The 18,296-nt window shown below is 41.1% G+C and overlaps 1 protein-coding gene across 3 annotated transcripts in view; it reads right to left on the bottom strand.

The window, feature by feature from the left end:
- dock8 (dedicator of cytokinesis 8) overlaps window positions 1–15,042 on the bottom strand; it is a 73,706-nt gene extending 58,664 nt beyond the window's left edge. For 2 of the 3 annotated variants that reach the window (XM_074637663.1, XM_074637662.1), the window contains exons 1-2: window positions 14,838–15,042; window positions 4,864–4,963 (exon numbers count right to left, since the gene is read on the bottom strand). In XM_074637663.1, coding sequence (XP_074493764.1) covers window positions 4,864–4,963; window positions 14,838–14,890 — 153 coding nt within the window. In that variant the 5' untranslated portion in view covers window positions 14,891–15,042. Of the gene's footprint in view, window positions 1–1,070; window positions 1,196–4,863; window positions 4,964–14,837 lie in introns of those variants that run through there. The other variant, XM_074637664.1, reaches the window with a different exon arrangement.
- Between the last annotated feature and the right edge of the window lie 3,254 nt (window positions 15,043–18,296).

Genomic DNA, 18,296 nt, shown 5'->3' on the forward strand with positions numbered 1-18,296 from the left:
TGTGAGAGAAAGTGTGTGTGTACAGGAAACAGAGAGAACAAAGAAAAATACAGAGCAAAGCCTGCCACACTCACAGATGTGGACACATAAGAGGTAGAGATAACTGCAGCAACGAGATGAGTCACTGCTGTACTCAACTTTTAAAAGCAGAGCAAATTCCATTTGCCTTCAGACATGTTTTTACACATCAATCCACCCTAAGGGATATTTTTCTCTGCTGAGCACTCCAGAGCAAATTGTACCACATGGGTTAGTATTAGCATGCAACAACACAAGAAGAAAAGAATACACAGGCAGCCAGATGGAACAACTGTATCATTATTATGTTAAATGACAGGTCTACAGTATAGATCAAAACCTTCAACTCATCCTTTCCATAGAGGAGGCTTGAACCTCAACATGGCATCCTGCTCCATATGTGCATTTCTTTGGCTCTCTGCCTCAAAGTTCAAACAATCATGGTAGCATGGCCTCTTTTTCTTGTTTAGCATGAGGGCTAACGTAAAACAAATGAATGCAAATCTATGCATGCCTCTGATCAGCAGCTGCTGCTCTGTGGAGTCTCGAGAGGAGCGAGCAAGAAACTACCTCTCATTGACTAGTTTCTTTCAGCTTACTCATTGGTGATTATAAAAGTGCAACCATATATGAGGATAGAGATTGTTTTTATCAGTAGGAAGCATTGCAATCTACAACTGATACAATTCTGTGCAGACACATGCAACTATAAATAAATAAATAAAATAAGCTTCCTTGATCAAATGACACATTTTTAAGACCAATAACTGTTACCTGTAACCACTTTTCTCACTATTGGAGCCTTATTTAAGTAAGATTCATCCAGTTATAATGCATCATGCATCTACCAACATCACTGTTCTCAATGTGCACTAGCAAAGATGAGCAGGGACGGAAAACAGACATGATAAGGAAGTCATGACAAACAACGTTGCACAATGCAGCCACATTCGACCTGACTCACAATATTTAAGACAATGAAGTTTACCAATAATCTCACTCTTAAGTCTCACTAAAGGACAACTGTGTGCATACGGAGGTTGGAGACTTACCCGGCTGAAAACTGAACCATAAAAAAAGGAAGCGAACAAAATGGCGCACTCCGGAAATGGGAACCTACAGTGTGCACCTACCTACTGACGCTGAATGCTTTTTGTTGAAACAAAGCCACCGCGCACAGATCCTTTTTAAATTAATCCTCATATTCCTAGAAGCTACGAACTCCAGTAGATCGGAGAGGAAACAATCAGCATTACTAAAAGTGGCTTTAAGTTTAAGTTGAGCCTGACTGTTTTGAACCCACAAGATGTTTTGACAGCAGTTTCGAGCGTTTAGGCAAAGTGTCTTGCAGTTTAGGGTTGAAAGGAGGAAACCGCAACACATAAGTGACATCAAGCAAGGCGTCCCTCTATCAGCGAGCGTTTCAACAGGAACAGGAACAGAAACTACAGACACACACGTGCATGCTGCTTATACACACACACAGAGGCGCTGCACACATGCTCAAAAACACATGCAACATTTATTTTGGAAAAAATAATTGCTAGAAAACCACCAAAATGTACACAACATGAAATGGAAGAAACAATCATTTGGAAGTCAATTAATAACACAAAACAATGACAGATATTGTCCATAAACCCTCACAGGTACTGCATTTAGCATCAAAAATATGCTCAAATCATAACATGGCAAACTGCAGCACAACAGGCAACAACAGCTGTCAGTGTGTCAGTGTACTGACTTGACTATGACTTGCCCCAAAACTGCATGTGATTATCATAAAGTGGGCATGTTCTGTAGAGGGGAGACTCGTGGGTACCCATAGAACCCATTTTCATTCACATATCTTGAGGTCAGAGGTCAAGGGGACCCCTTTTGAAAATGGCCATGCCAGTTTTTCCTCGCCAAAATTTAGCGCAAGTTTGCAGCATTATTTAGCCTCCTTCACGATGAGCTGGTATGACATGGTTGGTACCAATGGATTCCTTAGGTTCTAGTTTCATATGATACCTTCACTATCTTCACTCTAGTTTTAAAACCGAGCCCACTACAACCTAAAAATCACAAGTTGCGTTAATGCGTTAAAGAAATTAGTGGTGTTAAAACGAATTTGTGTTTATTATGGCATTATTGACAGCCCTACTTTTTATTATTTTCCTTTTGTCTAAGTGTTTCCTTTATTTTTTTGTGAGGTCATATTGTCATGTCATCATATTGTTGTATTTGTTATGTGTATTGTGCCTGTATTAAATTAAAAAACAAAAAAACAAGTTAACCCTATCAAAAGGTGATGATATATCAATATTGCGTTCACAGCTTGAAATCAGTTGCAGGTTTAAGAGTTTTATAATAACGAATTAAAAATAAAGAAATAATACAGTACTTCAGACTACGGCTGAACGGTTTTGAAAAAAACAAAAAAAGGTCTTTACATTAAAAAAAAAAAAAGCATGCGGCTTTTCCTCTTAATCTCTCAATTTGTACATGAAGCCTACAACACCGATCAGTCAACATTCCTCATATTAGGCACTAAATATAGCAGGAGAGTAATAGAGAGGGACAACAAAGTGATCCTCGTCACAACTGCAGCAACAAACATCCCTCCCTCCTCTCAACAAACATCCCTCCCTCATCCGTGTGCTAGACGCGACTGCTGAATAATGGGAAACTATCATCCCAGAGATTATAGTATTAAAACCCCTCTCCCGCATCCCAAATCCGGCCATATTAAAGATTTGCCTGTGTAAGCTGCAAGGTAAGCAGGCCCCATCCAGTGTCTATCGGTGGCCAAGGCTCTGACCCATTTCCCAAGCAGGTTAGAGATTAACCGTGTTGCATGCTACAAACTGGGGTGGTATGGACGGTCGAAGTACTCCTCCTCAAACCCTGTCAGCTGACGAACTCAAGGATCATCACTTGGTAAGTATCAAAGGGCTCCAGCTCAGTTAGTCATGCACACAGATATGTCGGGAGACTTAGCGCCTGAGAGCTTTAGAAAACTTTAAATGAGAGAGATGTAAAGCGGCAGAGAGAGAAGAAATGTGAGGGAAAGACAGAAATAGAGAAAAAGCAGGAAGACTGACAGAGGAAGAGATGAATCTGGGAGGCAGAGACAGAAGTTCAGAGGGTACCACAGAGAGACTAGCAGTGTAGTGGGAACAAATCCCCGCAAAGGATTACTGTGCATCATTCTGTCTCCTTGCTCGAGAGAGAGCAGGAATCACTCTAACTGTCTGCTAGGCATCAACTAAAGAGGCAAGAAAACAACCCGTCTAATGGCATTCATTATTCAATTCTCTGCAGAAATTAAGGGACACTAGGTTTTATAAACCAAAGAACAGGCAGTGTCAGCCCGGTTTTAACAAAAGCATATTAAGCCATGACTAAGTTTTCATCTCATCCATTGTAAGAGGAAGAAAGATTCTTCCTAAAAAAAACTCAGCTCTTTTGCAGAAATGCAGCTGCAAAAGCAGCGACTTATGTTGTGGCAGAAATTTCTATGATTCAAATTATAATCTTCGAGGCTACACACCGCAACTGAGTCAGACATCCTCAGCATTAATGACAGCAAAGAGGATGTGAAGAAGATAATGCGTACAGCCCTTTGGTGGTCTCAGCATAACCACTAAAGCCTTGTGAGTGCAGTATTAGAGGAAACCGCTCCCCTGACCTTCTTGTCAGAATTTCTCCTCAACTAGCATCACATCACGAGTATTACAGGCCGGTCGCACGAAAAGGCGTGTGAATGACACGATAATGCGCAAAGCGAAAGCTTGCAATTAGAATGCCGTTTCTGTTTTTGGCGTGTCATTTGTACGCCATGTAGTCTGTACTGACTGCAATGTAAACGTATCCATGTGAATATGCTGCGCTCAGAGCTAGTGACGTAGAATAAAAAGTGAGATAGACTGCTTATGACGGGCGAAGGGGGAGGCAAGTGTACTTGGGTACGGAACAAATTTACTAATGTGAAAGTTGAGCGGCGAGGGGGGGGGCAATTGTACTCGGGCATGGTAAGGATCAATCATACCCAATATGAAAACGCCCTTAGTTTACGTACTTATTTTAAGGCCAATCGTGACGTTTTTTGAAACCTAACTAAGTGGTTTTGTTGCCTAGACCTAAGTGAGAGGTTTTGTTGCCCCCAGCCGGTAGGCTACTGCCCTTTTATACGCAGGTGTAATATTCACGCCTCAGCGAGACAGAACATGACACTGACCTGCTATCCTCTGGTGGACAGGCGGGTCTATTACACGCTTCGGTGTGACATCAGGTTGAGTATTAAGTGAAGTATATCAACAGCATTCATTTTAGTCCGCTTACCCTCTTAACCCCACATTACATGTTAGACACAGTGGGCAACTACTTAAAACTTGCATTATTTCTAACAGCCAGCAGGGGAACATTCAGTTGTACTTAGCTCCACCCACTCGTGTCACTTCTGGTTACAAAAAACCAAGATGGCGATGGCAAAAATGCCGAACTTCGACGGCAGTCCACAAACCAACGGGTGACGTCACAGTGACTACGTCCACTTCTTCTATACAGTCTATGGGTTAGACATCTGCATAATTAACTATGTACATAAAAAGGTCATTTGAAAAGTTTGCTGCAATTTCACTTTATTTAAATTAAGAAATGCCTCCCTTACTTTCCTTTCTGAAACCAATCCTGCCTGCTGTGGCACATGATAGCTCAAATACAAATAACCAGTCACCCTTTTTTTCCAGGTGGCTGTGAATCAATCACAGACACATATTCTGGATAATGTGACAAATACCTGCCAGGAACAAATGACTAAATTCCAGAAGCCAACGTATCTTTTCATAGAAGGGGACTCACCACAGTTATGTACGTTGTGGCCGAAGCGTTGGAGCTGGTTCGGCTGTGTTGAAAGCCATAATTCCCACTGAAGTTCCGTCTGACCTCTGCAGAAGAGTGCCTGCAACAAAACATGGAAACACATACGGTATAGATTAATGAAGTTTTGAGTTCAGGAGGCAGAGGGTAATAGTTACTACACCAGTATATTTGCAGGCTATTTGATTAAATTATTTCTAAAGAAACTAGCATCAAAACATCTACAACCTCATGTAAAACCTTTGGTAAAAATTCCACCAACATGCACACAGTGTATCTTAATGAGAAATGCAACAGCAACTTCACTATTGTTCCCACTTGGATTAGTTTGAATTGGTCAGTCATGGTGATTCCATTCAAACTATTGTTGGCTCTCTACAGAAGCACATCTCTGCTGGCTGTGTAAAGGCTTTGTCAGGCTGGCAGCCATACAGGCGGTGGAATAAATATGGTGCTCTGATTTAAGGGTCAGACTGAGCAGGAAATCAACATGACACAGGAATGGAGTAGTATTCAAATATATTGGGTAGTTGGGGATGGTGTGTGTGTGTGTGTGTGTGTGTGTGTGTGTGTGTGTGTTTGCCTGTAGCCCTCTCCAAAAAGAAGAGAGATGATAAGAACAAAGGCAGTGTCCCGATTTGTTGCCCACATTTCATCTCTATGCGACGCTGAGCTAATGCACTGTCTATTTCTTTGTAATTAATCTACCAAATCATTTGGGCCCTACCAATCTCTACACAATGCCTGCTTTATTCTCTGCGGATCAATGATGAAAGGGCAGTTTTGTGTGTATAAGCACGTTTACTATGTGTGTCTGTGTGCTTTTGTTTGTGCGTTGTGTTAAACTTGCTCATATATTTGTATGTATTCCTGCATGTGCGAGTGTTAAACTCAGTTTACTGCAACATTGCCAAACAGGGGAGAGTTAGAGGGCAAAGACTTAAGTATATGGGTCACATTCCCGACTGCTTCCCCTGTGGTCAATCTCATGGGTTCATTAAGTCCCCGTAGCCATTGTTACAACAGCCCGGTTACTAATTACCACCACAAACCAATAAACGCCAGCGCAATGGAGGCACGCCAGCATGTCAAAACCACTGAGGCTTGAAGCATTTAAAGTCTGAGAGACAGCTTTATGCAAACATCTGAAAACAAATATCACTGATGTTCTGCAGCAACACTGAAATCACCAAACCGGTTTGCTTTCCAAGAAAAAAAAAGCTGCTTAATATTTCATGCTCACACATGCGTTTTTGACGGTCTGCTGTTCAGTCTAAAAGGGCATACTGAAGAATACAACAATCTCTATGCGAGTCTGGCAATTCAACCACAGTTTGTTTCCCGCCCCTCCTGTCAATCACATAACATGCTGAGTCAATACAATAACTGTACGCCAGGAAAGGGTAAGGCATGGGTGGGAGAGCAGTATACAAATTTACACACAAAGAAAAGAGCAAAGTCCAGCAGTGCGGCACCATTTTATTTAAACACATAGCTGCTCCACTTTCATTTAAAATAACACAACAATGCAAGAACGAACATAAATGGAATGCGAAAGGCCTGAAAAACAAAGCATGTTACACAATATGCTGATTTCCACAATGAGCAGCCACAGACACATTATCAACTTTTACTCTTTGACTCTCGAACTTTCTAACAGTTTTGTTACGCAATTCTAACTTGTGCAAAAGTCACTACATAGTCCTCAACATACCGAACACTTAACCCTTACATAACTCAGAGTTGAGTACGGCCTGATAAAGGGGGTGGTGCAGGTGTACACACATATACTACACAAACACCTGAAGGCTGCTCAGTACAACCACAATCCTCCACTAAGCAGGTTTATTAGAGCAGTATGTGCGTATGCAACGGCACTTGGAAATTGGTTGTTGAGGGATATCACATATGCACCCCACCTTGCACCTGCACATCAACAACCTAAAGTCTCTTCAAACGCATACTTTCTACGCTAAAGTCTAAAATAATGCTCTGAGTTTCTCCTTGTGAATGCAATGTGTCAAATCACATAAGCCCGTGGAGCTTAAAGGGGGCTGCAGGTAAGAAACTAAAGCTTCGGAAAGCTTCAGGTCAACACAAGGAATGACACGCCTCACAGCTCCACCAGGTAATTGACCCTTTGCTAAGCCCCGCCCATGTTTTGTGATACTGTATTGATTCTCAAAAATACTATTATCGAATAGTTTACAGTTTAGTCAATACTTCATTTTATTTGCAAAGAGATGTGCCCTCTCAGTGTATGTGCCCTAGGAAAGTAGTGCTGTGATGTTGGATGTTACAGGGACTGTGATAAATACAAGTGCAGATCCCACTGTTCTGATTGCATAAAAAAGTAAACGTTTTTACTCAGATTTTATGCATATGCTGGTGTGTTCTTTATACTATGACAGTTTTCCTAAAATTACATTAAAAAAATTGCAATATATCGCCTCACTTATCGCATAGTATTGCAATATATTGAATCGTTGCCCCTGTATCACGATACGTATTGTATCGCCAGATTCTTGCCGATACACAGCCCTAATATCTCCTTCCAAACTCACCGGGTAACGAGTATCACTATTACACGTGCCCCGGGCAAGTAACCTTTAACCATGACTAGCTCGAAATCCACAAAACCAGCCTGAAAATGAAGAAAATCATTTGCATGAGAGTCTATGGTGCAGAGCCAGATAGTTGTCAGACCCTGGTCAGAGCTGGCCAATGTTGCTATGATTGGCCAGTCTGCGTACGAGGGGGGACAGAGGATCAATTGACAGGCCAGAGTTATGACTTTTACCTCAGACATCTCCTGTTTGGTCAGATTGGTTTTTAACATGTATCACTTTGAAATGAGAACGGCTACTGCTGAGATTTACAGTATGTGATTCTGATGTTATATACTGCTGCTGCAAACAAGAACGCCTTTTCTTGCTTGAGGGAATATTGTCTGGTGGGTGTATTGAACTTGTACCCGAGGCAATTTAAACCCTGTAAAACCTTCTCATAACTTGACTTCAAAAGAGATATGCCCTACCCTTTGTGCAGACTGAACCCACAGCTACTTATATATGCCCTCCCCTCCCTTTGTATCTTTCATTGCCACTTGAGGCACAATGCTCAAAGCATACCAACCCATACTATTACAGAACATACAGTACACAGTTTATAAAGTGCTATTTGCAAATACACACACATGCAAGCACATTCTGTCTGCTTACTTGCACACACTGACACACATTCAGGGCCTGTCTATAAAAGACCAAGCAAGTAAAACAGTAATCAACTCTTGGCAGCAGACCATATTTTAGCACTAGTAGACAAGCAGCTTGTCACAGCATCTGTCACTCTCTTTAACAGGCTCGTGTCTTGGCATCCTTTTGTTACATAAAAGCAAAGCTGCTCTTGTCAGGAAGACAAAAAGTGGAGCTTTGGATTTTGGCGATTCTGGTGAAATGATAGGAAAAGCAGCTTGCGTCATAAGCCTAATATGAAGCAACGTCTTGACTTTTCAGTGAAACCACAAGACTGACGAATTCTTGTGATGGATCAACCCAGCGGAGGCTTTAAAGGGGACAAATATCTGACTGTCAACAATACCTGCAATGCTTTTAGCTGAGAGGACACAAAGGTCGTTGATGGATAAAGGTCAAGAAAACTGAATAGGAAAGGTTCAGTGAAACATAGTAACACCATCTTGATCTAATACAGATCTGACCCAGTCTGTAAAAACAGCTGTTATTGAAGTTGACTGCTTTGGTCTTGAAAGCAGCTTCTGTGGTTTGTGTGTGCCTCATCAGGACACGGGGCTTCAGATCTCTGACAATGACCATAGTGGCATTCCCCGAGAGGCATATTCTTCAACAACACTCTTTCAGTGTGATGATGTTGTCCTAAAATAAAATGTGAGCAGCAAATCAGTGTCGGCTGCAACTGCAGGCTCTTGCTGTATTGAGCAACGCATAACGGACTTCCAAACATCTTAAACGTACGATTCAAATGAAAGACTAAGCTAAATACCTTCAGCACAGTAATAAGAATTTGAATTCCACCTCACTCTGAGAACATATTGTGCGGTTAAGGTTGTTTTCCAAAAAGAACCAGAGTCATTTACTGGCAGTGCAGCCACTATAATCACAGCATCATCTTGGTCATGTTGACGGTCAAATCTTTATGACAACATAGAGTAATAATGCAGTGTTGTAATCACTAAAAAAATACACTTTAAAAGAGGTAATAATAAGTTCAGGGTCAGAATGGAATCTGATTAGAGCTATTAAATTGATCGCCAACTATTTTGTCGGTTTAAATCATTTTTTAAGAAAGAAAAGTCTAAATTCTCCAGCTTCTTAAATGTGAAAATGTTCTGGTTTCTTTACTCCTCTGTGATTTTTTTTATGGGTTAATAAATTATGATATCGGATCGGTGTATAGACTGGTGTAATCACCAATACCCGATCCCGAATTTTGGGCAGTATCGGACGCATTTCCAATACTGGTATCGGAACAACTCTACATGTATACACATTTAACTGTGTCCAGGCTACCACAGTGTCTGTTTACGTGGTGTCTGATTCCCTGTGTAACCTTATATCTCTCAGTAACCTGATGCATGTAAACATACTGATTGTCAGCATATAACATGCTATAAAATCAGATGCAAAATGACAAAAAATGCTTCCTCTTTGGGATCGGACATTTCAATTGCTATTAAGAGAGCATTCCCCAGGATGAACAGAAATGCCTGATGCCAATAATTCCCAGTTTTCCTCTTTCTCTTTTTTTCCACGAGATATAATTAGAAAAGGTAATCAACGCTGATGAGGACGGCTCTCTTTAAACAGCTGCTACCGAGGAATTACAACTGACAGCAAACTCCAGCTATAAATCAGGGCTGATGACACATCAGTAGGCACACTGTATACTTTGTAAAGTAAATCATAAATCATATCATGCACATCAATTACAGCATTACTAGATCAAGTCATAGCACTGATTAGTACAATAAGTAATCATCAATCAAGTTGAACATTTTTGGATGATAACTTAGTTTCATTAGTTTATATTACTAGACGACAACAAAGCCATTTAGAGATAGAAAATCACGTTATATTACCCAGACTTTGATGGATATCAGCTGTAAAATACTGGAATATATTAATTGTTTCCTTCACAGATCGATGGTTATGATATTGTCATAGCCGCTGTCACACTGTGCTAATTAGATCATCCTGTATAAGAAAGAAAAGTCTCTTATTCAAAGACAAGGAGAAAGGCCAGAGGGCCAAAATCATTTCATCATTAATCCAAATGAAATAACATTTGATGAAGCAGCTTTGTGTGTGAACCCATTACTTCAAGTATTTATGAGCTGTCAAACACACCTCTAATCTGTCAGTAATGCTGTTAGACTTCAATTAGTCATTTAATGTGAAAATCATCAGCTGTCAAAGTGCTGTTTTATGTTCCGGTAACATTATAATTATATTGCACAGGGCTGTCCTTGACCAAAGAAATTCTTAGTCGACTAACATTCATACTAACATTTTGTCGATTTATCGATTAGTTGATTTAATCTACAGATCTGTAAAACTGAGTTTCTCCACAAAGAATCACACAAAAGCACCGCTTTAAATCTTGTGTTTATCAGAGATGTGCTCATAAGTTTCTTAGAAATAAGTCATTCAGCTAAGACCACAACGACCCATTATTCAATTAGATGTCAACTATTAAACTAATCGCCAACTATTTTGCTAATTCATTAACCGGTTTGAGTATTTTTTAAAGAAAAAATAGTCTAGATTCTCTGATTCCAGCTTCTTAAATGTGAATATTTCCTGGTTTATTTACTCCTCTATGACAGTTAACTGAATATCTTTGAGTTGTGGACAAAACAAGACATTTGAGGACATCATCTTGGGCTTTGGGAGACATATGTTCTGACATATTATGGACCAAACAACTAATCGATTACTCGAGAAAATAACAGACAGATTAATCGACAATGAAAATAATCATTAGTTGCAGCCCAAGATAAGAAATCTCATTGTGGGTTCTTCCACAGGGAAAACCTTTTAGCATCCCCTCCCTATAGAAAGAGGTTGGCCCCTTTTTGTCACGTCATGCTGTCTACGGCAGGCCTGCACTTGCTGTGTGTGCATATGGTGTGTTCCTGTCAGCATTTCTGGAATCATTGGCCAAGCATTCCTCAGATTGAATCCTGCTCTAAAACTGCAGTTGCAATGCTTCTTTCTGATTAATCGCCCCCCTCAAATAGCCAAATCTATCATTTTACTCATGATTATCATGACTCCCACCAGGCATGCTGCTCAGCCAGATAGTCTACAATTATCCCTATTATCATCATTATTATCAAGTCAATCCACTAGCGGTGGGTGGCTTCTCCCTTATGCCTTCCCCCCATAAGTTCCTCATAAGAAACACAGGAAACACAGAGTGGTGTGTGGTGTGCATGACAAGAGGAGGAAAGCAGACCAAAGGGATGCCCCCACTGTGTGTCTCATACTATCATATGTCTCCAGACTTAATGGGTCTTACTGCTATCAGCACCATCACGACTCAGCTTCCTGTCAGAGGGAGGCACGCACAAACACACCATGGCTCCAAGCCAGGAAAAGTGACAGAAGGAAACTTTAAACACGACTTCTATTTGAGTTTGAATGTTTTAACCACAGGGCAAGTCATTTATCAAAATCCATGTGTCTTTTTGACACACTATACCCCACCACTCAATGGCCCACCAGCAGCCACAACGGTTAACAGATGTCATTAGCCCACAGGAAATCAGATGTAACTCAATCCGGATCATCTCCCTGCCACTTTAGGAGTATTGAACGACAGAGGCCCCACGTCCACAGCTGTCCTCACACCTGTTACCATATGCTTATATCATGTTCAACAGTAGAACATTAGGTGTTCAGCTACCTTCGATCCACTCACCAAAACTGTGCCTTTTTTTAATGTGCTTATGAAGAAACACACATTTCCTGATTTGAAACTGCCATGAACAAACAAAAAAAAAGAAAAAGCGAAGTGAAACCCGGTGAGACATAGTGTCCACAGTGTGCAGGATTTCCTTCACAGTCCATCCTGATAGAGAGATCGAGAGAGGAACTGCTCATGAATGAGCACATATAGAATATTTAGGGGTGGATAGATAGAAGAACCTTATTGTTTAACCCTGAAGTAACACTCCTACAAATATGAGATGTAGTACAGTAGTTTGCCTGTCAATTAACAGGTTTTCCAACCTGCTACGTATTGAAAGAAGGCTGTTTGTGCCGCTACGCGTGGGTTGTTACGCAATCTGAACATGTACCAGCATTGTTTTTAGCATTTCATCATGAAACTGCCATTTGAATAAAGGCTTTTTATATTTTTCCAGAAGAGTGCCTTGGACTCCCCCTTTTTTTGAACCTGTATTGTATTACATACAAATTGTGACCACTGTTCCTCTTTGTCAGAGCGGTTTGTTTGTGTCTAAATGCCATGTTTATCCATGTTTTTTTCCTTTTTTTGTTTCACCAATGCATGTTGTATCATGGTTGTTTCAAATTACACATATTGGGGTGTTTAAGACGCTGACCATATAATCACAATGTCAGCGGGTCTGGCCATGGAACCTGTGTTGCATATCATCCCTCCTCTCTCTTCTCTCATATCTTGTCACCTTTCAACTGCCCACTATCATAATTAAGTCAAAAATGCTTAAACTAATCAGACATATCAAAGTACAGATCTTTTTTATAGCTTACAGTACCTAAAATGACCAACCTCTGAGTCCACCTCAGAGTCCATTTCCATGAGGTATTGACATTATTTTGTGTACCTAACGTAACTAACCTAACTGTAACATAACAACAACACAAAAAAACAAAAATAAGAAATTGTGTTAATTTCAGATAGCTGTATATTACACAATATCTATTCAAATGTTGCCGGGTCAATATCAAAACTATTTCACTTTAAAAAAACAATGGAATTTCCCCACTCCAACTCACAACAACAGTTTGAGAAGTCATTGTCAAGGAGTGTGAACTGTGTCTCTCTTGCGTCATCACTTACTGGCTGTGCTGTTTAACACTTTGCAAACTCACACTGGACAACTCCAGCATGTTTTGCTACAGCACAGCATCTTCTAACCAGCCTCTCTGCTGCCTCATCACTGGATTCAGGCTCTGACCCGAGATCCTTCTCATCCCTCAGCAGCTGAGCTCAGCTCTGAACATCACAGCACAGCAAGGATCCAGCATTTCTCCTGGCTATTAAAAACAAGGGTACAGTGCATTCACCAGAGGTTTTCACTCTCACAATAAAGGATGAAAACCCAATGGGATGCTTTGGACTAGAGCTGAAACGATCAGACATTAATCTGCAACTATTTCGATAACCGATTAGTCACATTAGCTAGTTTCAGCTTTTCAAATGTGAGGATTTGCTGCTTTTCTCTGTATTATATCATTGTAAAAATGAATAGTTGTAGACTGCTTTTGGATAAAACAGAATTTAAAGATGTCATCTTGAGCACTGGGATATTGTGGTTGTCAATTTTCCCTGTATTCTTGCATTTTACAGACAAAACAATAAAGAAAATAACTAGCAGATTCGGGCTGCACAATATGAGGTAAATATGCAATATGCGATAATAATGTTGAATATTGCAATTACAATATTACTTGCGATAAATAAACAGAAAGTGTACTCAGTTCTGCCTTTCTGCTGCTTTCAGTATACTGCTAAAATAAAACAAATAGCTTTCTGAATTAAAAAAATGAAAGGAAACTACGGATACCCTTTTTCAACTAACTAAAAAAATACAATATTGCAGGCTTTCGTGTTTATCACGCAAGTTGACATCACGATGACGACAAAAAATACGATATACTGTGCAGCCCGATAGCAGATTAATCAATAATTTAAAAAAAAAAGCCCTACTTTAAACCACTTTTAAAGACATGTTACACGACTCCATCAGTGGTGATTCATTACAATTCCTCAAGTAATTCAATCATTTCTAAATATTACTTTTCATCCAAGTTACAAAGGCTTAGATGCTTGCAGACACAAGAATACTGATTTTTGGTTAAGAGAGGATGACAGGGGCTTAAAACTGTGCTGCTTGTGGACTATGAAAATAAATGTGAGTGTAAACAATTTGCTTCCTCACCATCATCTCTAAGTTTGACCAAAACTAATCTCTCCACCTCCACAATGTGACTTAACCCTAATGCACGCTTTAAACTGCTTCAACATCGCCCACTAAATGTTTTACACTCAGTTTGACTTGTACATACTGTACTGTACTGGAGAGGCTGCTAATCATAGGAAGTATGAGTGTATTTGTTTTAATGAGTCGTACTACAGAGAGGAGGTATGGTACACAATAGACTTCCATGTACATACTTCCTCCACACCTGGCCAGTGTCACACAGCAGGAACTATGACCACATCCATTCTCATTTATAGCAGCTCTAGTAGTCAGACCTTACATACCACAGGAAATGATCATATTAGAAAAACACTAGATATAGAATCAGCATCCTCATGAGGAGGAAATGATACACAGTTGTCAACTTAGTGTAGAAGCTTCAGCACTGTTTCACTGTTAGTTTATGCAAATAATGAGCCTATACAAGAGAGAAACTATGGCTTTCACCATTACCAGAAGTTTGTCCTGTAAGAATTCTTATGGGAAAGTTGAGGAGAAGTTGTCTGTTTAGTTTTCCTCCAGGCTGTCTTTTTAAACCAAGCTGCAGCAGTATTAACATGCACAACATGTGGCTGCCTGCTCCACTATGTGGAATCCCCTCCAACTGTCTGTCAGGACTACACAGCTCGCTCACTCCTCCCATCTCTCTCTCTCTCTCTCTCTCTGGGGAGGCACCAAGAGTTCATACAACTAACCCTGAAACCAAAACCTCCAGGACGGTGTTTACCTGTTGATTTTCAGAGCGAAAGCCCGTCGCTCTGCGCTGTTCAGAGAAGCCATATGTCCCAGGTCAGCTCGGTGTTAATGGCTCTCCGGTGTGTTTTCCTGCTGCGGTCTCTCTCCGCCTCGCTGTCACCGACGCGCCGCTTCTCCTCCTCCTCTTCTCCGCCTCGCTACAGCTCCACTCTCAGGTCAACACTCATCTTGGTGGTTGTGGCGGCAGCAGCAGCTTTCCTGGGTGTCAACTTCCGCATTTGATTTGAGCCATCCCAGAGAGAGAGAGAGGGAGAGAGAGAGAGAGAGGGAGGGAGAGAGAGAGAGAGGAGGAGGACGGGACAGGCTGCACGAGGCACACGCGCGCTCCCTCGCTGCCGAGATAAGCTTTTGTGTTTATGTCTCAGTTTTCTTCTCTTTCTCAATTCAATTCAATTCAGTTCAATTTGCTTTATTGATCATGACTGTCAGGTGAACATTATTGCCAAAGCGTCAATTCAATAATAAAAAAATAAATTAAAAAATTAAAAAATAAAAACATAAACATATATATAAATATATACAATTCATTAAGCACATTACAAAAAATAGATATTTAAAAAAGAACATGCATGTACATTGAAGAAAACAATAAAGAAGTAATTCATGTTTGTTGTGTAAATAAAACAAACAAACAAATAAAAAACAATAACAATATATTGCAATATCAAAGGATAAATGTAAAAAACCATGAAGTAGAGGAGTAAATAAAAGTTTCTCTCTCTCTCTCTCTCTCTCTCTCTCTCTCTCTCTGTGTTCTCTGTGTTAGGATAGAGAATCAAATCAAGTTTCTGATGAGTAAAAATGAAATGGCCATATTGGTAGGGGAGAGTGGGAACAGTTGTAACATATTTCCTCCATGTGAAAGCAAGTTTTAAAGGTAAGGTGTGTGGGATTTAGTGGCATCTAGCGGTGAGGTTGCAGATTGCAACCGTCTGAATAACCCCTCCACTCACACCTCCCTCTCCAAGGGTGTCGGAGGACTAAGGTGGCCTTCAGGTAACGTAAAAACTTAAAGGTCACATATTATGCTCATTTCCAGGTTCATAGATGTATTTTAATGTTGCACTAGAACATGTTTACATGCTGCAATGTTCAAAAAACCCTTTATTCTTCTCATACTGCAGCCTGAGTCTGCCTGCCTCAGAGCCTAATTCAGCCTCTGTCTGAAAACCACTGATTCACAGCCTGTCTCCTCCCACTCTGCTCTGATTGGTCAGCGTTTTCTGTCAATCAAACTTCCTCAACAACAACAGCGTCACCCTCCCCCTCCCTCCCGGAGAAGCTCTCTCTCTCTCTCTTTCTCTCTCTGAGAGACGAGTGGAGAGATAGCAGCTAGAATAAAGTTTATAAACCTGGGCACAGCACCAGCGAAAATAAAGTCCATCCACTGGGTCTTCAGAGGATCCGAAGTGGGTACATGGTGCAAGCTTTTGTGTGGAGTATTGCAGCCAACAACAGAACAAGCGGGTTTTCCTTTCAGCATGTTTACTAGTAAACAGTCGAAATAACAATGGCGGACGCAGCTTGCTGAGCCGGCTACTCCGTGGGCGGGGTTACCAAGCCGGGGTATGGGGTGAGGGGGGTGCTGTTCTGTTTCACTGGAAACAGGAAAGCCATATATGGCTTGCATTTCTGCCTAATGACGTCAGAAGACTAGGAAAAAAGCGAATTTTTATTTCTGCACCCATTTCCGGACAAACGGAGGAGGAGAAAAAGAGAGAGGATGGTCTTTTATGATACTATGGTGGCCTGTAGACACACTGGGGACAGATATTGATGTTTAAAAGACATGGAAAAGTGCATTTTGCATAATATGTGACCTTTAAAGGGACTGTTTGTAACTTCTTACACGTATAAATCACCCGGGTCGGTGTCCCATGCATGCTCGCATATGTGCGCTCGCGTGTGGCTACGCTGTTCAGTCAAGATTCCAACACAAACTTCACGGAAGCTCCAAAACCGGAAAAAGTTATATCTAGTGAAGCCCGTCCTGCAAAACAGTGTTGGCTGCGGTCGGAGGACGCGGGAGAGACCGTAGCTTTGGTCTCCAGGACCGGAGTCTCTGCTCCTCTGCTCCTCTGCCTGCTTGCCTTCACTCAGCTCGCTCCACCTCACGTGCATGCGCGCACACTAAACACTGCAGTAGACTTTGTAGCTCTGAGAATATCTAGTGAATGTACAGTGGACGTTTGTGCAGAAATAAATGCTGCAGCTCCTCCAGACCAACAGAGGTTTCCCGTGTCTTGTGAAGTGACGGGGCTCCTCAGCGAGAAACGTTATCGTCTCCAACCGGGTGCCGGTGTCTCCCTCCGGCCGCGGTCGGGAGGCTGAAGCAGGAAAAGCCAACACTAGGATCAGCATTGATTCGTGGAGAGACCTTCGTCTGGTCAGCTAACATTACTGCCAAGCGGTTGAAATATAGAGTGATATTGTGGTTTTAGCTGACGTGTGTCGCCTCACTGTTTTGAGCGATGCTCGTTCATGTCTATGTAGAGCGAGCACAAGCACAAGCTGAGAAAATGACCCTACTTCTTACTTGATCTATTACCTCAGTAAACATTGTAAACGTGAGTTTATGGTCTCAATCGCTAGTTTCAAGTCTTCTTCAATACTGCATGATGTTCATATGGTAAATTATGGTCCCATTTAGGGACAACAGGGACCCGGGTCCGGATTTGAGTACACTTGACCCTAAAGTCCAGTTCGTTTGAATTAGTGTGAACCCTCATTACCGTATTCAGGGATGGTTCGAGTCCACTTGAAAAGGTGGTCTGGAGTACGGTTCATGTGTACTCGGGTACGGTTCGCATCAGGTGTTAAAGCCAACCGTACCAAAACACGGAAGTAGACTGCTAGTTAACGCGAGTAACGTTAGCAGTCAGCGAGCAGTTTTGAAAGGGCAGACTTTTTTCAGCGGTGATTAAATGCTAATGAAAACATAGTTATGATTATTATACTCCATTTCTGCCAATAAATTCCTCTAAATCCTACACACTGGACCTTTAAGACATAGCCTATAAATAGGTTATAGGCTACCTTCTAGCAATCGAACAAAAAAAGTTAAATTGCCTTGTTAACAATTCTTAAAATTACATATAGTCCCTCACTAAAAAAAAAACAGAATTAATGAAGCAGCAAATGTTGTTCACTTCAAAAGTATAACTACCAAAACAGATGTGTCCTACTTCAATCAAAAGTCCATTCTCAGTGAATGTGCACAGAGGTGTCACGTTTTCACTTAACACTAGTGTAACTTGCATATTGGACCATGATTGACTTCCAAATTAGCTGTGATGTCATGAAATGTGCTTTTACGTACACGTCTTAATCTCAGATTTAAGGGAAGTACAGAGAAGCTTCCCCCTTCAGTATAGGCTAGAATAGATGGATGTGAAAACAGTCTGCTAGTGTCAAACTCTGCACATAGCCT

The sequence above is a fragment of the Sebastes fasciatus genome, chromosome 6, assembly GCF_043250625.1.
Source record: "Sebastes fasciatus isolate fSebFas1 chromosome 6, fSebFas1.pri, whole genome shotgun sequence".
In the NCBI taxonomy this organism is placed as follows: Eukaryota; Metazoa; Chordata; class Actinopteri; order Perciformes; family Sebastidae; genus Sebastes; species Sebastes fasciatus.